The sequence below is a fragment of the Neofelis nebulosa genome, chromosome 14 (genome assembly GCF_028018385.1).
Source record: "Neofelis nebulosa isolate mNeoNeb1 chromosome 14, mNeoNeb1.pri, whole genome shotgun sequence".
NCBI lineage: Eukaryota > Metazoa > Chordata > Mammalia > Carnivora > Felidae > Neofelis > Neofelis nebulosa.
This window is the reverse complement of record NC_080795.1, coordinates 35,689,536-35,715,625: the sequence shown is the minus strand read 5'-3', so window position 1 is coordinate 35,715,625 and position 26,090 is coordinate 35,689,536. Positions and strand designations below refer to the sequence as shown.

The 26,090-nt window shown below is 34.9% G+C and overlaps 1 protein-coding gene across 3 annotated transcripts in view; it reads left to right on the top strand.

Annotated features, from left to right (window-relative positions):
- The window catches only part of MMP16 (matrix metallopeptidase 16), a 313,046-nt gene that overhangs the window by 143,724 nt on the left and 143,232 nt on the right, over positions 1–26,090 (top strand). For all 3 annotated transcript variants that reach the window (XM_058698495.1, XM_058698496.1, XM_058698494.1), the window contains exons 3-4: positions 7,238–7,360; positions 22,038–22,342. In XM_058698495.1, coding sequence (XP_058554478.1) covers positions 7,238–7,360; positions 22,038–22,342 — 428 coding nt within the window. The remainder of the gene's footprint in view (positions 1–7,237; positions 7,361–22,037; positions 22,343–26,090) is intronic.

Below are 26,090 nucleotides of genomic sequence, written 5' to 3'. Positions count from 1 at the left end.
GACATGTTGTTGCTCAGGGTACTCAGCTCAAATAATGTACTATTTTTGTAAGTATAAACCCTATAATCATGCTACTTAAGCAATTGTCTGTGCTTCTGTAATCTCAAATGAATGTGTAATAACAATCCATGCTGAAATTGTACTCTGTTATTTTACATGGTCAAATTATAAAGTATGAATTTTTATCTAAACCTTATTACATAAAATATGGACTACAATTATAGACCTAAAATTACTCCTCAGTATTAAAATAATGTCTTAGGATTCATTTTCAGATGCTATAAACTTTTATCTAATTTTAGGCTCTTGTCAAGATCAATTGTTTTATATTAAATAATTATGTCCTCCTTTGTCAGACATCATTTGGTGTATTCAATCTAGAATTCATGGTTAATTAAAAGTAAAGATACAATTGTGGTAATCCCTATATTATGTTGAAGGAATTAACCATTTTTAAGCAACAGATTTAAGTATTCCCTAAATGGCATATTGCTTTTATGTTAGTTGTCATTGCTGTTGGAGAGATAGTAATGAATACTTATTCCCCCACCCCAAAATGAGCTCATAATCGTATGTCGCAATGGTTCTTTTAAATTTTGGGTTGCTTAGCTAATTTTTGTAAGCAAACTCACTTAAATTCCTTAATAAGTGAAGCAATTTATGTTATGCGTAAAAAAAGATTATATTAAGCAAGGAAAGAAAAAGCTAGCAAGGCAATAATGAAAATGAGTCTAACGTGTTTTTACAATATTAATGGTAGGTATTTTTAAATTTTAATTCATCTTTTATGTGTGCACCGTATCATGCATTGAAGTATGCTTAATGAAGTATGATTTTAAGGTGACCTTTTTTATTTCTCTCCACATATATGCATACACATATATACACATATATGAACACACACACACACATATATATACATATATACATGAATACATAAATATTAGATGATCTGAGTAATTCTAATTTATTTAAATCATGCAAAGAAAGGGATCTTAATTAAAATGAATTTAAGACTGAATATGTAGCTTTTTTCAAATAATTTTTATGAAACTACAGTGGTATTTGAATTCTCCTAATTTGAGAATTGAAATATTTATTTAGATATATCAAGAACCATAAGCTTTGGGGCTTAATTTTCAATATGTTTCATGATTTTTACTCATTTGTCTAAATTATCAAGTTAAGACTCCCTTTCAATCTACATATACAAGATAGGTTCATCAGTAATTAAATTTCTTTTTTTTTTTTATTTCTGAATATAACAATGGTACTTAATCAGTATAACATTATAAGATGGACCAATCCCTTTTTTGGTAACTCCCTAAGGATAGTTGATAGCTAAATCAGCATACCTATATTTTGAACCCTAAGTTAATTTACTTTTAAAAAAATCTTCACAATTCCTGGACTTGATTGTATGAGGACAAACAGTATCTAAGGATTTTTAAAGTAATGAAAATAAGGGGCGCCTGGGTGTTTCAGTCTGATTAAGTGCCTGACTTCGGCTCAGGTCATGATCTCAGTTCTGAGTTCAAGCCCTGTGTCGGGCTCTGTGCTGACAGCTCAGAGCCTGGAACCTGTTTTGGAGTCTGTGTCTCCCTTGCTCTCTGCCCCTCCCCTGTTCACTCTCTGTCGCTCTCTCTCAAAAATAAATAAGCATTAAAAACACTTTTTTTAAATAAATTAACTAATAAAAATAAGCGTATTTAAAAATATGTAAAATGATCTTTTGAGGACAACTATAAATAGTAGATGCTACTCTTCTTACCTTTCATTCGAACATGGAAAAGCCCGGAACCGAAAACTGTTAACTATATGATGCGGATGAACCTTGTTCTTACATTACTAATTCGTAAGTCACAAAATATAATTTTGTGAGTGGCTGCTCTTCTCATGGTAAAAGTAAATATGTGTGCACAGTCACTCTGTGGTACAAATCCCTACTCCAAGGGACACCATTCCAATTGTATGTATTTTATTGAAGGGCCATCTTCCTGCAGCCCCACTACAGGGCCACCAGTTGTGTGGATTAAACTTGAAGGCATCATTCAGAGTCATGTGGGTGGCCCTATATATTCAAGTCATGTGGGTGACTTGAATACCCAACTCATTGAAAAAAAATTACTGAAACCAGTGAAGCAGTGAACACTGTCTCGTATATAGTGACTCTTATTACTGCATATTTGTTTAGAAGTTTGTGGCTACTTTATTTTCATAAAATAAAGTATCTGTTGGTATCTGTATTATCAAAACCCCAGGATATCCCTGTTTTGAATAACAAAGTATGTTAACACATAGGTTAAGGCGAACTGAAACATGTTGATATCAGTTGACTGCTACTGCTGTTGCTTCTACGAGTACAGCCACTTCCTGATATTTGTAAAATAATAATTATTATAAGTTAATAATCATAGCAGTTACTGTTTGCCAGGCACTGTTCTAAGTGTTTTACATGATTTAACTAATTTAATCCTCACATTTACTCAATAATATTATCACTTCCAGTTTGTAGATGAGGAAGTGGAGAAATAGAGACAGTAGTCTGACCAGTGTCACGGGGCAGGTGAGTTGGTGGAGGTAAGGTAGGAACCGTAGCAGTCTAGCTCTAGGATCTCTGCTCCTCACTTTTACAATATAGATCCTCTTTCTTTTCTTTTCTTTTCTTTTCTTTTCTTTTCTTTTCTTTTCTTTTCTTTTCTTTTCTTTTCTCTTTTTTTCTTTTTTCTTTCTTTCTTTCTTTCTTTCTTTCTTTCTTTCTTTCTTTCTTTCTTTCTCTCAGAGAAAGAGACAGCAAGCAGGGGAGAGGGGCAGAGGGAAAGGGACAGAAGACAGTCTTAGTCAGGCCCCATGCCCAGCTGCAGAGCCCGACACAGGGCTCATTCCCACGACCCTGGGATCATGACCTGAGCTGAAATCAAGAGTCAGGTGCTTAACCCACTGAGCCACCCAGGCACCCTTATAACTCCTTTCAAGAGCACTGATTTTAGATATTTTTCCTTTTTAAGTTAAGCTAATTTAAATAAAGCCATTAATGATCTATGAAACTAATTGAAAAATGTTCTCGGTTCTAAACAATTAAATCAATACTGAAAATCGATATTATATTTATGAAAACTGAGGAGGTACTATTATTTACACCTTGTAAGTGTCAAATAACTTTCTTGTGGCTCCCTCTCTCCACCAGTACCCATTCTCATGTCTTTGCTTTGGAATACCAACTTAAAATTTTTAGCAAATGAGTCAGTAATGAAGCACATGTGTATGAGCTGTGTGTTGACACACAGAAAAAATAAGTATGTTTTAGCAATGGCACTTTCACAAAAAAAAGCACTGTTTGAAAATAGCGTGCACGTGTGTTTGCATACACATACGCTCTCTTCCACCCATGTTTCTTTCTTGTGATATAGCTGTTACCTTACGTGAAACTATCAATCCAATCCGTTCTACTTGTACGTTTAGAGTTTTGCATTCTCATGTTATTATGGGATTTATCAAATTCATATATGAATGCAACTAACACTTGGTACATGATATATAGAAATAAATCCCAGTGCCAGTCTCGACCTGAATAACAATATTAACATGCCAATTTTACCATTAGTATTAGACATTTAATTTCTTCGTGAGTACTGTTAAATGTTAATCATTATTTTTATCCACAAAGAACTTTAAAAATTGTAGTAGAAAGAACCTGACTGCTTATGAGATTAAAGAATAATTTAAATGTTTGGAATCACATAAGAAACCTGAAGACCAATTTAGCTGAGATACTGTGTGTCTTATTCAGTGGCTTGATGTGCTTCAATCATATTTGGGGGATTTTACATATTTTAATATATAATACCTGCCAATATCTCTTTGCTAGAATATTTGGATACAAATATTGGTGAAGTTAACATAGAGTGTTCTCAACCTGACCAACCTTTATTAGGACTTCTTTGCATTAAATTACTGATTGGTATTAGATCATTCCTGTTCTTATGTTTATTTCTTACACTTAAGTTATCTACTTTATGATTTGGTTTTATATAAAAGTATGTACACAATGTCCATGCAGTAAGCATTTGCTCAAGGCACAGACCTGGAAAGAGTTACAAAGTCTTCAAGCAACATGGATAGTAGGGAGATCACCATGTGCAAAAAAGATACGCAGACTCAATCTATTTGCTTCATGTTCCTTATTGGAGACTTTACTGGGTATTGGCCCCATACCTGGCTCTCTGCCCTGACTCAGGACGGCGGACAATAGAGACACAAATCAGAATACGGAGTATAATCCATGCTGTGTTGCGATTGTAAACTGTACCTATATGAGTTGCATAATGAAGGATGTTTAGGATTCTCAGTGTGAAAAGAGAGAAAAAGTTATTCCAGACAGACGTCACTACATAGAAAGGTAGAAAGAAGTTTACTTCTTTAGTAACCTGAATGGATCTTGGGAAGTAGGGGGACAGGGTATCCTCCCTAAGTAGGCCTGAATCAGATTCTTTCTATATAAGTGTTTCATGCCCAGAGCATGTAGAGAAAACATCTGTGCTCTGGAAAGATTTATCTTTAGGAGCAAGAAGGAAAGCTTTTAGACAGCGAGAGAGAAAGAAATTTGGAAACAAGAGAGACAGCCTCCTGATTGATTAGAGGAGACTGAGGAAAGAGCAGTGGTGGATATTACCTAGGTATTAGCTTGGGCATTAGAAGGAGGTTAAGACTTTTGGCTGAAATAAGGCATCAGAGGAATTGGTACAGATCTGGGGTAAGAAAATTATAATTTTTTATTACATGTAAAATTAGAAATAATGACAGGGTATCTTGGAAGAGATGTGACAGCTCTTAACCCGTTATATAGTATTTTTTTTTTAATCATGGATGTCCTTCCTATAGACTGTAAACTCAACAAGGGCCTTTTGCCTTGTTTATCTTTTCAGCCACACTTTTTCTTTATATCTCATAACATGTTGTGAAAGCTGAAAAATATTATAAGATGAATGAATAAGGATGGAATGAGTAAATAAATGTAACTAGTAGTTGGAACATAAGAAAAAATATATATTTAATGGGCAAAAGCCTAAGAAACATATAAAGAATTCAGCAGAGATATCTTTCAGCCAAAAATTTAATACTCATCCATAAAAACCCTATCCTTTGGAAGATGCAATGCTTCACTGAGAAAAATTTTACTAGATCCAACATATGAATAACTTAAAATGGAAATTTATATCAGTAAATTTAATTTTCTTTTCAATTGTTAACTTCATCTTTTAATTTTATTGATTACTAAAGTAATTTTAAACAATATATCCTCATTGACAATACATTTTATCCTGATAATAGGTAACACCATTTTGTGAAATTTTATCCCCTTATCCATTTCAAAATTATTTCTCTTCACAGAGTGAGAACTTAAATATTTTTCTTAGCAAAATGTAAATGTAACCGCTTCCCGCATTTGGTAAATTTACTCATATTTAATAATTATATATTGTTTATTCTGTTAGTACTTTCAGTGAGATAAGTAAGCATAAATACCTGCCTTAGGAATATTATAATTTTTGCTGAGAGTATAATTAATGAAATATCCATATATAAAAGCCACTTATCATATTAAACCCACCATTAATGCTTAATATTTCCATGTTAAATCTATATCTATGCCCTATAATATGTAATAAAAATTAATAATTTTTCATTAAAAATTACAAAGTTTCCCTATCCATTTATTCATTGAATATCTTTTATATTCCGGGGTTTGTACCAGGTACCAGGATTATACAGATGCCCTGCCCTTGAGTGTTTTACAGGCTAGTGAAATATGTCTCAAAAAAACTGGTTTAGGAATGCTCTGGGAATATTATTTAAAAGTAGAAGATCTCCATTCTCCACTCTACAGAGTTTGATCCCTAAGGGCCATATCACCTCTTAGGAGTTTGGAGACTTTAATAAAGGGAAATAGAGATTTCTGAAGTAACTCCACAATGCATTTTAGACTAGGATGGAATTTGTGAAGTCTGATAATTGCAATGTCTACATTATTACTAGGAAAAAAAGAGAGAGAGAGAGAGGGAAACTTTTTTCAGTGCTTACTGGAAAATTGTCATCTTTCTTAAAAAGCAGAAGTCATGATTTCATTGTTGCATGAAGTCATTATTATAAGCACTGATTAGCTGATTTATCCATGTAACATGTAAACTATTCTTTCATTTTCCCCAAATGGACATCTTTTGATAGTCATCTCTCCAGTCAATTATTTTCCATTTAAAGATATAGAAATTATAAAGTATTTGGTGAAATACAACGAAAATTGATTCTTTTCTCATTTCTACTTGCTGAAGCATGTAGCACCGTGAACTCTGCTTTAGCTTTGCAATTGATAAATTAAATGTGTTAATGAATGGTAAAGCCATTTTTTGAGTCACTAAAGAAACACTTCTCAAAATCATGATAATCTTTCTTTTTAGATAAGAAGCAAGACTACATAGAAAACAGGACAATGGTAAAAAGAGACTCTTAGAAAAGTTACACAACCGTATCTTGTATAAGTGTTAAAAAATTAGTAAATCAAAAAGCATGTCATTTTCCTAAGATAATTATGTTAAACCTTATTTGTGTGATATTAAACCTCATATCCAGAAAAAAAAATTAATCATTGAATTTAGTTATTACTAATTTAAAGCAAATGGATGTTGCTTAGAAATTGGGATAATGAGCAAAGTAAAAAGAAAAATTCGAGAAAGGCAAATGTTATTTAAACAGTTTACTTCTATGTAAGCTGGAAGAGAGAATAGCATATACCTTCTTGAATCCTGAAATTTAGGGTTATTTAATAGATTTTAAAAATTGTTGAATGTTCAAGTTGGAAGACACCTTAGTGAAAATTTGTTTTTTAAAGTCTCATTCTATGAATGAGACTAGGGACTAATGACTTGCCCAAGATCACAGATCTTGTTAAAAACAGATTCTAGTTAGAAGCTTAAGAGGACTTCAGTCTATAGTAAGCTCAAAGTAAATTAGACAAAAAAATATCTAAGAGAGCTGAGTTCAAAACCAACGATTCTTGATCATTCAGGGGAAAAAATAATGCTTTCTACTTGGGTTCAAACTGCATGAAAATTGACAATTTTCTTCTTTAGGTTTTCCCATTTTCATCATCACTGTCATTGGTTAACTTCCCAACTGATTTCCTTTTGAAATGAATGATTAGAGTTGTTGGTAACTAACCGGAAAACCCTGCTTTTTGCAGCTGGATGAAGAAGCCTCGATGTGGCGTACCTGACCAGACAAGAGGTAGCTCCAAATTTAATATTCGTCGAAAGCGATATGCATTAACAGGACAGAAGTGGCAGCACAAACACATCACTTACAGGTATGAGAACTAATGAGGAATTACTGTTTTTTCCATTTTTTCACAACCATTTATTCTGACATTTTCTTGGCCATCTTATGCACATTGACCACATGGTAACATATAGGAATATGATGTTGACATAGGGAACTGAGACCTGCAATCAAGAAGAGAATAAATTGGCCATTTGGAGTCCTTGTAAACATTTCTTAAATTCTAGATCTTTTTTGTAAACTATATCTTCAAGCTTCTTGAAAGTACCAAATCCTGAGCAACTCTGAGATGAATATTTTACACATTGACATTCTTTAATAAGGATTCATAATCTAAAAAGTAATCAAATAATAAAGTTTACAAATAATTGTCTTTGAAGCAAAATGTCTTTGACTCTATTAATTAACTTTTAGTATCAGTCCAAACATTTTACTTTCTATCTTTTTGGGAACAGTGCAGTTGGATCATCATTTCTTGTTTTGTCTCTACTGAAGGACGCCGAAGGGATGCCAGTGTCTTCCATCCTGGAGTGACCATTGCTGCTAACAGAGATGTTTCTAGTTATTCATTAATTCATTGAACAACTGTCTATTGGGTCTGTGTTTGAACAAAAACAATTCTAGGCCCTGTGGTTATAGAAATAAGTAGAACACGGGTCTCCATTCATTCTTTTGGAATTTGCAGTCCTGTGGATAAGTTCACCAATCATATAAATGTGATGCCTGTTATGAAAGGGAAGGAAGAGAAACTTATAAAAACAGGGCCGTCTAACCCATTCTAGAAAACCAGGAAAGGTCTTCCTAAAGAAATGGCCTTTCAGCTAACCACCACAGGAAGAGAAAGAACTTGTTAGACCAAAGGGCAAAGAAGGGCAGGACACTTCAAGGGGAGGGTAGGATGCCAGGAGTTACATGAATAAAAGAAAGACATTTATAATTCTCATTCTTTGTATAAATAACCCTTCTCGTACACTTAAAGATAAAATTTAAGCCTCAGTATATAGATTTTCTACCAATACATCTGGTTTGTGCCATTTGAACTTATTTTAGTTATTTTAAGAGCACTTTTCAGTGTTATTTTATATTCTTTCGCTAATCCTCCCAGATAGCATGCTCCTAGAATTTTGTGCAACCTATTCCAGTTACTTCTGCAGATAAGAGAAATCAAGGAGGAAGCAGTCTTAAGTCAAGCCCATGTAGTAAATGTGAAGTGTTAGAAGAGTTCCTTAAGGGACAACAAGAACAGAAATACCTGCTACCTCTGCATCTAACAACATTGCACAGCTACTTAAAGTTGTAAGGAAATAAAAGATACAAGAATTTGTAAAGAAATAAAACTATTGTTAGTTACAGTTTATTTCACTTCCTATATAGAAAGCACTGAATAAACCCTAGACAATTTTCAGAAATACCTAAAGAATATGGTTAACTTAAAAAATAATACATTTCATGTTTAGATAAATTTTAGGTTTACAAAAACGTTGAGCAGATAATACAAGTAGTTCCCATATACTACGTTGCCCACCACCACCTCGTGTAAACACTCATAGTTTCTCCTTCTATTAAGATCTTGCATTAGTGGGATCTGTTTGATACAATAGCTGTGCCAGTGTTGGTATGTTAATTCTAACTAAGGTGCACACTTACGGTAGGGTGCACTCTTTGTGCTGTAGTTTTATGGGTTTGACAAATGCATGATGTCAAGCAGCATTACAGTATCATCAGAATAGTTTTATTCTATTATATTGTATTCTAAAAATATTGTGTTATACTTCATCATCCCTCTTCTCCTCCATAACCCCTAGAAACTACTGACTGTTCTAATTTCTTTGTAATTTTGCTTTTCTGGAGTGTCATAGAGTTGGAACCATACCATACGTATATAGCCATTTCAGACTGCCTCCTTGCACTTAGCGATGTGCATTTAAGGTTCCTCCATCTTGTTTCATGCCTTGATGGCTCATTTCTTTCCTTACTGAGTAATATTCTGTGTATGGATGGGCCACTGTGTGTTTACCCATTCACCTATTGGAGCCTTATTGGTTGCATACAGTTTGGAGCAGTTATGAATAAGGATGGCATAAAAATTCATGGGCATGTTTCTATGTGGGCAAAGATTTTCAGTTCATTTGGGTAAGTACCCAGGAGTATAAATCGCTAATGATATGGTAAGACCATAGTTAGTTTTGTAAGAAACTGCTGAACTGCCCTTATCCTTGGCATTACTCCCGGTAATAATTTAAAGTTCCTGTTGCTCTCCAACCTCACCAGCATTTACTGTTGTCAGTATTTAGGATTGTAACCATTCTAATAGATGTGTCGTGGGATCTGATTGCTGTTTTAATTTGCAATTCCCTAATGATACATTATACTGATTATATTTTCATATGCTATTTGCCATCTGTACATCTTCTTTGGTGAGATGTCTGTTTGGATCTTTCGACTAATGTTTTTGGTTTTTTTTAATCTTTTTAATATTTATTTATTTTTGAGAGAGACAGAGCATCAGTGGGGGAGGGGCAAAGAGAGGGGGACACAGAGAATCTGAAGCAGGCTCCGAGCTGTCAGCACAGAGCCCAACACGGAGCACGAATTCACAGACCATGAGGTCATGACCTGAAGCGAAGTCAGAAGCCCAACCGACTGAGCCACCTAGACGCCCTGTTTTGACTAACTTTTAATTGAGTTGCTGTTTTAAGAGCTTTTTTTAAAAAGAGTTCTTTATATATTTTAGATACAAGTCTTTTATCAGATATGTTTTCCAGTATGTTCTCCTAGTCTGTGACTTTCTTCTCATTCTTTTTACAGTGTCTTTTGCAGAGCAAAAGTTTTAATTTTAATAAAGTCCAATTTATCAATTATTTTTTCTTTTGTGCTTTTGGTGTTGTATCAGAAATATCATTTCCAGGGGCACCTGAGTGGCTCAGTTGATTAAGCGTCTGACTGTGGTTCAGGTCAAGATCTCCTGGTCTGTGAGTTTGAGCCCTGCGTCGGGCTGTGCTGACAGCTCAGAGCCTGGAACCTGCTTCAGATTCTGTGTCTCCCTCTCTCTCTGCCCCTCCCGCACTCACACTCTGTCTCTCTCTCTCTCTCTCTGTCTCTCAAAAACAAATAAAAACTAACTAACTAACTAACTAACTAACTAAATAAATAAATAAATATAATTTCCAAACCCAGGATCACTTAGTTTTCCTTCTATGTTATCTTCTAAAAGTTTAATAATTTTGCATTTTCAATTAGGTCTATGATCAATTTTGAGTTAGGTTTTATTAAAAGTGTAAAGTCAGTGTCTAGATTCACTTTATGTGCATGTGGAAGTTCAGTTCCAGCACCGTGTGATGAAAAGACCATTTTTTTCTTCATTGCCTTTGCTCTTTGCCAAAGATCAGTTGACTTATATGTGTGGGTCAATTTCTAGGCTCTTTATTCTGTTTCACTGTCCTTTCTTTTTATGTGTAAACCAATATCACACTGTCTTGATTACCGAAGTTTTATACTAAGTCTTGATATCAGATAGTGCCAGTCTTCTGACTTTATTCTTCTTCAGTTTTGTGTTTTGGGGTCTCTTACTCTTCCATACAAAGTTTAGAATTAGTTTGCCTGTTCCTTCAAAAGAAATTGGTAGGTTTTGATTGTGATGGTGTTGAATCTACAGATCATTTGGGAAGAACTAATATCTTAACACCATCGAGTCTTAATATTCATGAACATGGGGGCGCCTGGGTGGCGCAGTCGGTTAAGCGTCCGACTTCAGCCAGGTCACGATCTCGCGGTCCGTGAGTTCGAGCCCCGCGTCAGGCTCTGGGCTGATGGCTCGGAGCCTGGAGCCTGTTTCCGATTCTGTGTCTCCCTCTCTCTCTGCCCCTCCCCCGTTCATTCTCTGTCTCTCTCTGTCCCAAAAATTAAAAAAAAAAAAAAAATGTTGAAAAGAAAAAAAAAAAAAAAAAAATATTCATGAACATGAAACTCTCATCATTTATTTAAGTCTTTGATTTCTTTAATCCCAGTTAGGTTTTTGTTTGTTTGTTTGTTTGTTTTTACTTTTACTCATATAGATCTTAGGCATAAACTGTAGTCCAAGTGAGAGCCTATAACAACATACCATAGATTGAGTGGCTTATAAGCAGCAGAAAATTACAGCTCACAGTTCTGGAGACTGGAAGTCTGAGATCAAGGAGTCAGTATAGTTGGGTGAGTCACAGACTTCGCATGTATCTTCACATGGCAAAAAGGGCTAAGATCTCTGTGGGATACTGATCCCATTTATGAAGGCACCACCCTCATGACCTCAAGCACCTCCCAAAGGTCTCATCTTCTATTACCATCATTTTTGGGGGTTAGGATTTTAATATATGAATTATAGGGGAGATAAATATTCAGACCATAGTCATATATTTTAATAGATTTAGTCCTAAATATTCCTTTTATTTTTGGTACTGTTTACGGTATTGTGTTTTTAATTGCAAATTCCAAATGTTTGTAACTGATATATAGGAAAACAATTGGCTTTTGTATACTAGCTTTGTATCTTCCAATTTTGCTATAATCACTCATTAGTCCAGGATTACTTTGTTAATTCTTTGATATTTTATACAGAGAATAATATCACGTGAAAAAAAAGAGTTATATTTTTCCTTCCCAATCGGTGTGTCTTTTATTTCCTTTTCTTGTCTTAAAACTGAGACTGTCAGTCTAATGTTGACAAGGAGTGCTGAAGGCAAACATGATTGCCTTTTCCCCAGTCTTTAGGAGAAAAGCATCTAGTTCCTTATCAGTAAGTATGATGTTAGCTGTAAGCTTTTTTCTAGATGTTTATCAAATTGAAGAAGTTCCCTCTATTCCTAGTTTGCTGGAAGTTTTTATTATGAATGAGTGTTGGATTTTATGAACTGCTTTTCTTTGCTTTTTCTGCACCTATTGATATGATCATATGATTTTTCTTTAGCCTTTTAATGTGAAGGATTACATTAAGTGATTTTCAGTGGAACCAGCTTCTCATGCCTGTAGGGTAAATCCCACTTTGTCATAGTGAATAATTCTTCTTACACATTGTTGGATTTGATTTGCTAATTTTTTGTTGAGGATTTTTACATGTATGTTCATGAGTAACACTGATACGTAGTTTTTCTGTCTTGTAAAGTCTTTATCTGGGTTACTTAACTCCATGAGTACTAGCCTCATGGAATGGGTTAGAAAGTGTTCCTCTACTTCAGTTTTCTGGAAGAGATTGTAGAGAATTGGTATGACTTCTAACGAAATGTTTAATAGACCCAATACAACCATTTGGGCCTCATTCTTTTTTTTCATGTTTTTAAGGTTATTAATTTTTTATTAAGTCTGCGTAATAGATGTAGTCCTGTTCAGATTATCTGTTTCTCTTTGTGTAAGTTTTTACAGATTGTGTCTTTCAAAGGAGTTGGTCCATTAAATCTGTGTTAGTCTGCTCAGGCTGCCATCACAAAATACCACAGCCTGGATAGTTTAAGCAACAGAAATTTAATTTCCCCAAATCTGGAGCCTGGAAGTCCAAGATTAACATGCTGTCGAGGTTAGTTTTGGTGAAGTTTCTCTTTCTGGCTTTCAGACAGCCACCTTCTCATTGTGTCCTCCTCTTACCTCTCCTGTGCATGTGTGGAGAGACAAGGAGATTTCTGCTATTTTTTTGTTTTGTTTTGTTTTTTGTTTTTTTTTTTCTTTTCTTATAAGGATGCCAGTCAAACCAAATTAGGACCCCATCTTGTGACTTCATTTAACCTTAATTACCTCTTTAAAGGCCCTATCTATAAATATAATTGGGGGTTGTGGCTTCAATTTATTTATGTCAGAGAAGACCTTGTAGATCATTAGGGAAAGAACGGGCTATTTTACTTTTTAAGTTTTTCTGTAATAAGTTGTTATCCATATGGAAAACAATGAAATAAGATTCTTACCCCAGACCATATAAAATTAGTAAATATTAATTGGATTAATGTGCATAATCAACTTTAGAACTACAAAACACACAACTCTGCCTACTGGTATTTATTGCTTTCATTTCAGGTAGTGTCTTTTTTCTCATCTCATTTCCAAACTTAACAGTGTACCTGTTTACTGTCTGTGTGTACTTAGGTACTGACTTACACCATTCGTTTAAGAAAGAAAGAAAGAAAGAAACTTAAGAGCCATCATGTTAAGAACTAATCATAATTCCGTTTATGCTATGTCCCTATACTGACAACTGTGTCAGCCAGTTGTGAATACTAAGATAATTATGTGTCTATCCCTGTAAACTTCTAGGTTATTGATAAACTCATCATGTGGTTATGAGTTCTATTTTGGAGTAAGAAAGATCTAGATTTGAATCCTGGCTCTGACTTGCTACCTGTAAGACCAGAATCAAGCTACTTTATCTTCTAAGTTTCATTCTCCCTGTGTGCAAAATGAGTATTGTAACACTACCCACATCATAAAACCTAGGAGATAATTAAGTCAGATGATGGTGGGGAAAACTCCCCAAAAAACAGATAAACAAACAGAAGAACCCACTTCAGGACAGTGCTTGAAACATAGTGCTTAGGAAATGCCAACTATCATCTTAACTTTTTTTTTAAGTTTATTTATTTTGATGAAGAGAGTGCATGCACACAAGTGAGCAACGGAGAGACAGAGAGAGAGAGTGAGAGTGAGAGAGAGAGAGAGAGAGAGAGAGAGAGAGAGAATCCCAAGCAGGCTCCACGCTGTCAGTGTAGAGTCCGACACAGGGCTCAAACTCACAAACAGTGAGATCATGACCTGAGCTGAAATCCAAGAGTCAGTTGCTCAACTGACTAAGCCAGCCTGGCGCTCCGTCTTAACTTGTTTTAATTCACCAGACAACAGAAATTGTTGAGAGTGCTTTAATAGAATTACAGAAAGTTGAGGGCAAGAGCTAAGGATTTTAAATTTTAAAGTTAGTATATGTAGGGTGTTAAGTTGCCTTGTGTAAAGTAAGTACTGTATAAACATTTACTACTACTTTTATTACTATATTTAGAAAAATAAATACAAGATATTCTATTGAGGGAAAAAAATTACTCTTTAAAAGGATAGTTGAAATGTGCCCTTACAGAAGGCAGCCAGCAGTTGGAGTGGGGGTGGTTGAACTAGGTTTTATTTGATGGCAAACTCGTTATGAGCCAACAGCATCATATGGCTCAAAAAAGAATTGAAATGAACAGATTAGATTGATAGAAAGCAAAGTGTCCAAAGCAGTGATGATGCCAATTTTTCTCTTTGCTTTGCTGGCCAACCTTTACCTGATGTATCCTTTTTCTCTTTGGTCCACCACATTTCCAGCTGCTTCTTGGCAAATTAAAGTACACCTTTAAAAAGGAAATCAAAATGCTAAGAGATCTTGAAAACAGGCTGCATGAGAAAGAGCTCAATATTAGAGCCAAGGATTCTCAAGATGATGGAAAAAATTATTTAAAGGAGAAAATTCCAGTTATTTTCAAATACTTAAAGGCTTTCGGAAGAACCTAATATTTTGAGCTGTTGGAAAATTAAATCATTCATCCTAAGTCTTCATCATCAGAAGCATATAAACCAAACAACTTATTCACTTGTCAGGGAAATTTGAGACCATTTGTGGAATGGTTGGAAAGTTAGATTATATAACTTTAAAATCTCTTCCTATCTTTAAAATGTGGAATTGGAAACAGCCTTCTATAATTACTCCACTTAAAGGGAATGTCTAGGCTCCCAGGCTTTCCACTTTAATGACCTCAGTGCAGGATACCTAGAAATGGGAACTTCTGCAATCGTACCAGAGGATCACATAAGTATTCTTAGAGGTCTGTGTAACTTTGGCTGATGCATAATTTACATGCTGGTAATAATTGTTACATAAATACTGGTAGCCATTCATGTCTTACTTGCATCTTTATGATCAATTTTCTTTTGGCACATTTTGCTTCTTGGGTAATTAAGTGTTGTTCATTCAATAAGTGGTTATTGAACAGCATTATGTGACAGCACTGGCAATAGATGAGTTAAGTAAGACCCCCGCTCTCCTGGAACACATAGTTGAATGTGGGAGACAGGTATTTAAGTGAATAATTGCAAAATAGTATATTTTATGTGACATCAAGACCTTACAGCATTTATTACATCACAGACCATATCCATGTTATGCTCCCTAGAACCTAGAGTGGCTGCTGTGTATAATGCTCTCATTACATAGTTGTTGAATAAATTAATGAATTGTGTGTTTTATTCAAAACAATAATAGGAATTTAATGAATAACCTTATTTTTTATCAATATAGCTTTATTTCCCAAGTTTATTAAATATGGTATAATATTTGCTTAGCCTAAATTCTTTTTCTTTATAAAATCTAAACTCCAAAATAATATTTTATGTAGTGAGTGTCCCAGGAGTAGGTACTTAAACTGCCAGATCCAGCTGTTTTTTAAATTGTGTTATATTAACAAGGATTCATAATAATTAATGTGATACTATTATGTTATATTAATTAGTACTGGCTCTCTTTGTATTTTCTCCTTTAGTTAACCTTGATTTTAAATAAATGTTTATGTGACTCCTGAAGTTACACACTAGAAGTTATTGTTTTACTTTAATAATATATGCAGAGAAAAGAAACCTAAAAGTTTTGAGCAATAATCAGTTCCTCCCCAGAAACATTTGTCATTATTCTCTTTAAACCCAATGAGGTCACTGAATTTGATGATGCTCTTGACTTCATAGAGAATTCAGGTTGTGTGTCTAGAGGATACACGACAGGCTGTGTAACAGACACTATTTAATAAAACCCAAAGTAATATGTACTTTAGTCTGCCTTGCCTGAGAAACTAGCGTCTTGGGAAATAGCAAAATATTTAATGTAAGCTTTTCTAGAGGGAGAGACTCCATATTCAGTCTCTATTCTCTAACCATTTCTTCTACTTAAAGTAAAGCCGCATCAAGATACAAACATTATATGAATGAAAGTAAATTAGTCTATTTAGTTCTCTCTTGATAGAATATCATAATACATTCTGGATATGGATCTGACAATAATTTAACTACGTCAATTATGTTGATTATTTTTACTCTGTTATACTCCTAGCAAGGTCTACTTTCTCAGTTACAATACATTCCATTTGGTTGCTAATCATTTTTCATAAAATGTTAGTATGCTTTTCTGACCAACTAATTTTTGTCTGTTGAATTGACTAAAGGCTATTTAGCTTTGTCCATATAAAAATAATTTTGACATAAGTACACACACACGCACAACTTCTGTAACTTAACTAGATGCTGAAGTATTCAGTTTTATTTATTTCAAAATTAGAGATAAAACATTACCCTAACTTTGAAAAAGGTTTATCACTCTCAAAATTTAAAGGGGAAATAATTACTAATATGTAGAGTTGTTATTAATTAAATTGGTATGGATCCAGTGATGTTAAAACTAGAGAATCCTTGAGGAGCCTGTGGGTGGCTCAGTCAGTTGAGCGCTGACTTCGGCTCAGGTCAGGATCTTATGGTCGGTGAGTTCGAGCCCTGCATAAAGCTCTGTGCTGACAGCTCAGAGCCTGGAACCTGTTTCGGATTCTGTGTCTCCCTCTCTCTCTCTGCCCCTCCCCCATTCATGCTTTGTCTCAGTCTCTAAATAAACGTTAAAAAAAAAAAAAAAAAAACAAAACTAGAAGATCCTGACTTTTCATGGTAATCTTTAGGCACTGGGTAATATTTACTGTGCCACTCAAGTAACTAATTACAGAGTTTACTTCATTTGAAAGGCAAAAAACCTTTCGCAAGGGCTTTGTTTCACATTTCTTATAACATCTATTCAAAAGAACAAATGTTTTATATTTTTACAGTTTACATTTATCTATTTTATAGAACTAATGAAGCAAAATAATTCCTACAGTGTCATCAATAAAGAAAACACACATATATTTTTCAGTAGGGTTTTGTTAGTAAAGACCTCATTTTCTCGAAATTTGCTATTTCTCTGAATATCAAATTCTCACACTTTTAAAAAAATTATCCTAAAGGAAATATAGTAAACTTAACATCTGACTTATCATTGTAAGATTTATGTTTCTATTGAGAAATATAAGGCAGAGTACAAGTTTCTTTTAATACACAATACAAATACCAAAATATATAGGTTTTTTTCTTATTTTCATATTAGAGATAAAATAATGCTCTAACTTTGGAAAAGATTTATTACTCTGTGAAAACACTGAAGGGAAATACTCCATGATTAGTATGTAGAATTGTTATTAAATGAATTGGCATGGGTTCAGTGCAGTTAAAGCTAGGGAATCCTGACTTGACACAGTTATCTTATAAGTCAATTGACATGTTTCACTACCAATTGTTCTGATGAATAAAGAGGTCAAAAAATGCCCATTTGATCAGTTTTATTATAGGATTTTATAAGGCATGGTCATTAAAGATAACATTTATTAATTTTTTTAGGTAAAAGTTTCAAAATTTAGCAACATGAAAGTTTAAAAGAATCAGTGAAATGGCATAATGAAAAAAACTGATAAAGCCTTCCAAAAAATGAAATCATTTGTCTTATTAGAATGAAAAATATGTTCGGGGCGCCTGGGTGGCTCAGTCGGTTGAGTCTCCGACTTGAGATCGGGTCGTGAGTTCACAGTTCCCGAGTTGGAGCTCCACATTGGGCCCTGTTTTGATAGTGCAGAGACTGCTTGGGATTCTCTCTCTTCCTCTGTCTCTGCCCCTCCCTGACTTGTGCGCACACACACACACTCTCTTTCTTTCTCTCTCTCTCTCAAAATAAATATTTAAAAAGACCAAAAAACAAAAAAGTATGTTCATTATAACTATTCTATTCACAGAAAAGCAAAGTGAAAACATTTTAAAATTAAATTAGCTTTATTAGGTTTTTCAAGCATAACCTTCATTGTATAGCATTTTTTGTTTTGCAAATATATATCAATAATTTTGAACATCGTTAGAACTACTAAGGATAACAGTCTTATTATTGTTGATACCATATATCTCTGTGTTCATTATTATTTCAATTATTAGTAAGTACAAACTACATCTCAATGGCATAAAAATTCCAAAATTTTTTTTTTGTTTGTGCATTGTTCAGAACTCTAACTTTGAAGTGCACTCATGTGTCTTGTATTTGTTAGTGGCATCACAAATATTGTGGTTCAGTATATTTTGGACGCCAATCAGGGCATAGCTTTGAAAAACACAGTGATGTGTTTACAAATCCAAAGGACACTTCACATTTATTATTTTTTACTATGTCGCTTCATTTTTCTCAGAACCATTATGTACTTATATACATATCATACTAATGATTTTTTTTTCTTTTTTAAAACAAAATAATTTCTTCATCACACGCTGAATAAAACACCAGTTCCCACTAACAGTACTCTCAGAACTTTCACTGAAATAGTGTAATTCTTCCTATCTCCATGACTACCATTCTAGTACAATGTTCTGTATTCCTTTGCTTGAACTTCTGAAATGTTGCCTTGCTTCCATTCTTGTCTTCTTATCCATTTTTCATTAGACATAGTGGTCTTTGTTAACTAGAATAATACTAGGATACTTCTCTGCTTCTCCTTTCACAGAATATAACCCACTTCCTGCCAGTTTTCTTTCATCTCATACCACTGTCCTGAGTGTTCATTTTACACCAATTCACAGAGCACTCCCGTTCTTTGAACTGGCCAAATGTGTGGGGGCTGCTCACTATTCCTTGTGGCTGGAAACTGTGTGCTCGCTAAGCAAGTCATTGAATTCCCATTTATTATCTACTGACCTGACCTCGCCTCCTCAACCTTCACTTGCTACCATCTGTAATTATCTTTTTGATGTTGTTGGGTTTTTTTGTTTGTTTATCTCTTATCACTGAAGCAGACTCTTCTTCAAAGCTGTATCTCTGGCACATAGAACAGTAGCCATATATGTAGTGTGTTCTTTCAAAGAATGTGTCGTAAAAATACTTCCCCACTAATGAGGGTCTTCTGAGACCCTGTAGGTTGGGAATAAGATAGAAGACTACTAGGAAAATTAACTTAGATAAAATTAAGAGTTACGACATTAATCTGAACGTTCTTCAGCCATCAGGCAGGAAATTTGGAGACTAACAAGCCAGACAGAAGCAGCACCACATATCTTAATCTAGAAATTTACCCTTTCTAAAAATGGAGTTCAGATCATCACACTGGAGGGATGTAAAGTTAAAACAAACAAGTAAGGCAACAACAAAATACTGCATAACATTCTCCCTGAACAGGCTTGAATTGTTTTATTCTATCCATCCTGTGGTTCAGTTCAGAAAACATGGTATCTTGCTTGGCACCTCCTTTTCTTTCACGGCCTGTGTCCAGCCATCAGTGTATCTTGGAATGCGTGTCCTCAAAATTTGTCCCAAATCCATCTACTTCTCAGAATCTCCACCGGCAGTCCCCTGGCCTCCACTTTCACCTCCATCTTTCACCTGAAGTTTTGCAGGAGTTTCCAGCGGGTCTCTGCTTCAACTTTTGCTCTGTTTCAATAGATTTTTGACACGATGCTGAATCATTTACTTAAAAAAAGTGTAATTCAGGGGCGCCTGGGTGGCGCAGTCGGTTAAGCGTCCGACTTCAGCCAGGTCACGATCTCGCGCTCCGTGAGTTCGAGCCCCGCGTCAGGCTCTGGGCTGATGGCTCGGAGCCTGGAGCCTGTTTCCGATTCTGTGTCTCCCTCTCTCTCTGCCCCTCCCCCGTTCATGCTCTGTCTCTCTCTGTCCCAAAAATAAAAAAAAAAAAAAAAAAAAAAAAAAAAAGTGTAATTCAAATGTTACTTAGCTCATGATGTTCCACTTCTTCCCCTCTCACTTGGAGCGAAAACCAAACTCCTTACAGTGGCCAAAACCTTTGATCTTCTGGCCTCCTCTCTAGCCGTGGCCACCTCACCATTCTTGGTACTTTCCAAGACTGTCTCCAGCTTCAAGCCCTTTCACTTGTCATCTCCTGTCTGGAAGGTTCTCTGGTCCCATTCCATTTCCACCTGGTTTGCTTCTTCATTTTTTGTTTTTGTTTTTGTTTTTGTTTTTGTTTTTAATACAGTGAAATTTACCATCAAATAGTCGATGTAAATACGTATTAGAAAATAGTGAAAACCTTGTCTTAGATGTGAGGTCCAGCTTAGAGTAGAAGACAGTGCATTCTTGAGCAGAATGTTTAAGTGGAAACACCAGCTCTGCCACTCTAGATTTTCTCTGAAGTTTTCTGAATCTTAGCTTCTTTCTTTGTAAAACAGGTATAAACACCCATCTCTTTGGGTTGCTCAGGGCGTTAAATCAGATACTGTGAAATGCTTGGCTGGCTCAGAGTAAATGCTCAGTTAATACCATTATTATTGTTTCAGCATGATACCTGCCTCACATTTGTAATTATTGAGACATACCTACAAGTGGGCTAAAAATATAATTTATATATTATTTTCCACCAGAAAGTATATCTTAATTTTTTTCTATGCTGCTAAATAGCCTTAAAGTAGAAAAAAATAACTTTGAGTCCTATGTATATTATGATATATAATAGAGACACCATAATTTTACTACTGCTATATCATTGTAAATGTTTAGCCTTCAGCTCTCTTTTATTACTGCATTGCAATAAACATTTACCTAAATATTATAGTCTCTTTTATGTATTAAGGTTTTTTTCGCTTAAATATATGGACTCATGGATGTAAGACTGTTGATTGAAGTATCCATTTGTTATTAGACTCAAGAAAAGTAGACTAAATAATGTCCAAGTTACTGGGGTGCCTGGGTGTCTCAGTTGGTTAAGCATCCAGCTTCTGCTCAGGTCATGATCTAGTGGTCAGTGAGTTCGAGCCCCATGTCAGGCTCTGTGCTGATGGTCAGAGCCTATAGTCTGCTTTGGATTCTGTCTCTCTCTTTCTCTTCCCCTCCCCAGATCATGCTCTGTTCTCTCTCTCAAAAATGAATAAACGTTAAAAAAATTAAAATAATGTCCAAGTTACTTCTTTAAATTAATATAATTGTTAAATATTTGTATTAAAAAGCTATTCACTCACATTGCTTTTTATTTTTTTATCATATCTAATTATTTAGTTTTTTTCAATATATGAAGTTTATTGTCAAATTGGTTTCCATACAACACCCAGTGCTTCACATTGCTTTTTATAATTAGAAAGAATTAATGTACTATAAGAAAACAATAGAAACTGTAATAACCTTTCCTTTAAAAACTAAGAAATAACTTTGCATCTGCTGAATTGGTGTTTGTAGGTAAAAAATAACATAAGGACATTGTTTGGAAGTAACATGTGTGCACACCATGATGTGCCCTTAAAAGTAATGATAGCCAGAAAGAAATTGGATTTTTAATTTCAGCTCGAAACTGTTGCACCTGTTTGGTCATTTGGCAAAGCTGCCTTTCTGTTGTTCAGGAGGCAAAGTGACTGATTGATCTAATTACTCCCCCGTTAAGCATTCTGCAGAGAACTTCTCACTCGTTGCCTGGGTGGACGAATACTATATTATTGAGAATTAAACGACTTCAGTGTGGTGAAATCTAGCTATAAAGACATGAGACATTGATTAATTTTTTTCTTATTTAATATGACTGTTTTTCTAGTATTTTACTCAACTGAATAGATTGAAATCTGTAATAAGTTGAACTATATATTAAAAAGCCATACTCATTATTCTCTTCTCTAAATTTCAGTATAAAGAACGTCACTCCAAAAGTTGGAGACCCTGAAACCCGGAAAGCTATTCGCCGTGCCTTTGATGTGTGGCAGAATGTGACTCCTCTGACATTTGAAGAAGTTCCTTACAGTGAATTAGAAAATGGCAAACGCGATGTGGATATAACCATCATTTTCGCCTCTGGTTTTCATGGAGACAGTTCTCCCTTTGATGGAGAGGGAGGGTTTTTGGCACATGCCTACTTCCCTGGACCAGGAATTGGGGGAGATACTCATTTTGACTCAGATGAGCCATGGACACTAGGAAATCCTAATCATGATGGTAAGTGCATGGCTTTTTTCATTGCAAATATTTCTCTTTTTATTTTTGTTTTTGGAATGCCCAAGTAATTGACTGATTTACAAACTTTTTTTAAATTTTTATTTATTTTGAGAGAAAGTGCAAGCCGGGGGTGTGGGCGGAATGGTGGTGCAAAGAGAATCCCAAGTAGGAGGAGACCTATCAGCACAGACCTTGTCACCAGGCATGATCTCAGAAACCGTGAGATAATAATGACCTGAGCTGAAATCGAGAGTCAGTAGCTTAACCAACTGAGCCACCTGGTGCCCAGTTTAACCAATGTTTAAGGTGTCAATTCTAAATTCATTTTTAAAAATATAAAACACTATGTGAGCCTTTTTAATAACATTTTAGAATAAGAATTTGTATATGGGTCATTAGACAATGCTAGTTTTTCATATGGTCTGTTGCTTGGAGATTAGAACTTTACACTGTGTTCTGTAAACAGACTGAATTTTGTTTTCTCTAAAATGTCACTTAACAGCTTAAGGAAATTCTGCTATTTTTTTTCCCACACTTTAGTCCACTGTTTCCACTGGAAACTTAAGTTAATTGACATTTGTGGCATAGTTTCTGCCATTTTTTCTGTTATTCTCTTTTCTGTTTCACCTCTTGAGTTTGTAAAATGTTGCTTCTTGTCTTTCATCTCTATATCCATATGTGGTCTCCCAATATGATATGACAACATAATTTATTATTTTTATATTATATCTTTACTTTTATCAAAACCACTTTTTGCAAATCTATTCCAACAAGTCTGTCAGTTTTCTAATCTTTATAATTATTCTCATGTGCAAAAATAAATTTAAAATAACTTGATAACTAAAAGGAAAGCTACTTCAGGTAAGAAGTCTGTGTTTCTTCCTAGACAATAATCCACACTTTAATTTTATGTTTCAAAAATATTCATGTAATTATAGGATCCTAGATTTATAAGATTCATAAGCAGCCATGTCTTGGAATTCTTATAACCAAAACTTAAATGTTTTTCTTTCTCACAGTAGTAGAATGCTGTTGAAAATACAGCATGTAGGGGCACCTGGGTGGCTCAGTCAGTTGAGTGCCGACTTCGGCTTAGGTCATGATCTCATGGTTTGTGAGTTCGAGCCCCGCGTCGGGCTCTGTGCTGACAGCTCAGAGCGTGGAGCCTGCTTCAGGTCCTGTGTCTCCCTCTCCCTCTCTCTCTCTGCCCCTCCCCACCCCCCTCTCTCAAAAATAAAATAAAAAACATAAAAAATTTTAAAAAAGATACAGCATGCATTGTTTTAATGGCAGCTAATCAGCTAATAAAACTCTTAATTCCCTCTTGATGAGTTAAGCCCAGCCATCAAATTAAGCTTTGTTAGTTCACCAGAAAGTTTAGTTAGCTGGATTAGCGTAACAGCCTTGCATTTTGAGAATATGCAGGATTCAAACATATTATGGATAGCATGAATTAAGGCGAGTTAAATTTATAATAGCATCAATTTTCAAAGAAAGAAAATATGATAAATAACTCTTCCTGTCTTACAAAAGAAAATAAAATATCTAGTGTTACACAAAGTGACCTTTGGCATTGTTTTTAATAGGTATATTGACTAAATTAAATTATTACTTCATTTTTAAGAACTGATTTGGAGATGAATGGCAAGTTTGTTGGGAGATTTCACTATATAGTCATGGAATGTAAAGCCAAAAACTTTGAGGTTGAGCAGACCTGCATCTAATTCCTGGCTAACTGATCATTAGCTAAAGAAGCTTCTAACATTGTCATATGCTTATTTTCACTCTGTATGTTGTATTGCGGGGCTGGGACATTGCAAGTAGAGGTGCTTTCTGTTCAGGCATGTTTAGTCTATACCTGAGCACCCAATAATAAAATATCTGTAATGTGATAGTAGACCCACATTGGTTTGATACTTAAATCATTTAAAATTAAATATTTTTATCTTATTTTTATCAAAATCACACCGGCATTCTACTAGAGTAGTTCAGGCATCTTCCAGTCAATTGTTAATATACATGTTTGCAGTCCAGATGACTGAGAATAGCACTTATAATGGTAGAATTTTGCTGACAGAGGCAAAACTGCATTTGCTTCCAGGGAAAGACTTCTTCTAAAATTATAAACAGAGAAAATTATATTTTATATCAATCATTATAATTCTAAGATTATATTTTATTCTGATAATAGATATAATTGCTAAGGCTACTTTGAATCTAGCTAGCTCTGAAGGCATGTTAATTTGGGGGATGGTGCCTATCAAATGGCCTATTTTTCTCTTAAAATATTGAAATCCTCAAAAAGCTGCACAGATTTTTTAGATGCTTCCTCTATCAGCTGGTATTTTTAAGCATCAACAAATACTTTTTGAAAATAAGCAACAAGCCCAAATCCTAGAAGATTCCATCCAAGGTGAATGGAACCAGAGAAATTAGGCTAAGAAAAATAAGTAAGGCAACAACCTCTTTGACCTAGGCCATAGCAACTTCTTACTTGACATGTCTCTGGAGGCAAGGGAAACAAAAGCAAAAATGAACTATTGGGACCTCACCAAGATAAAAAACTTCTGCACAGCAAATGAAAAAATCAAGAAGACTAAAAGGCAACCAACAGAATAGGAGAAATATTTGCAAATGACATATCTGATAAAGGGTTAGTATCCAAAACCTATGAAGAACTTACCACACTCAACACCCAAAAAACAAATAATCTAGTGAAGAAAGGCAAAAGACATGAATATACACTTTTCCAAAAAAGACATCCAGATGGCTAACAGACACATGAAATGATGCTCATCACTCATCAGGGAAATACAAATCAAAACCACAATAAGATACCACCTCACACCTGTCAGAATGGCTAACACAAACAACTCAGGCAACAACAGATGTTGGTGAGGATGCAGAGAAAGGGGAACACTTTGGCACTGCTGGTGGGAATGCAAACTGGTATAGCCACTCTGGAGAACAGAACAATATGGAGGTTCCTCAGAAACTTAAAAACAGAACTATCTCACAACACAGCAATTGCACTACTAGGTATTTATCCAGAGGATACAGGAGTGCTGATTCAAAGGGACACATGCACCCCAATGTTAATAGCAATGCTATCAACAGTAGCTAAATTATGGAAAGAGCCCAAATGTCCATCAATGGATGAACAGGTAAAGAAGATGTGGTGTCACACACACACACACACACACACACACACACACACACACACACACACACACACAATAGAGTATTACTTGGCGACCAAAAAACGAATGACATCTTGCCATTTGCAACAACGTGGATGGAACTAGAGTGTATTATGCTAAGCAAAATAAGTCAAAGAAAGACGAATATATGATTTCACTCATGTGGAATTTAAGAAACAAAACAGATGAACATAGGGTAAGGGAAGCAAAAATAAGATAAAAACAGAGAGGGAGGTAAACCATAAGAGACTCTTAAATACAGAGAAAAAACTGAGGGTTGCTGGCAGGGTGTTGGGAAGGGGGATGGGCTAAATGGGAATGGGCATTAAGGAGGCACTTGTTGGGATGAGTACTGGGTGTTATATGTAAGTGATGAATCACTAAATTCTACTCCTGAAATCAGTATTACACTGTATGTTAACTAACTGGGATTTAAATAAAAAATTAATTAAAAATAATAATAAAAAAAGAAAATAAGCAAAAAGCTTTAAGAAAACATCTATAGGGACATTTGAGATAACGCAAGAAATGAGAATGTTTACTCTGGT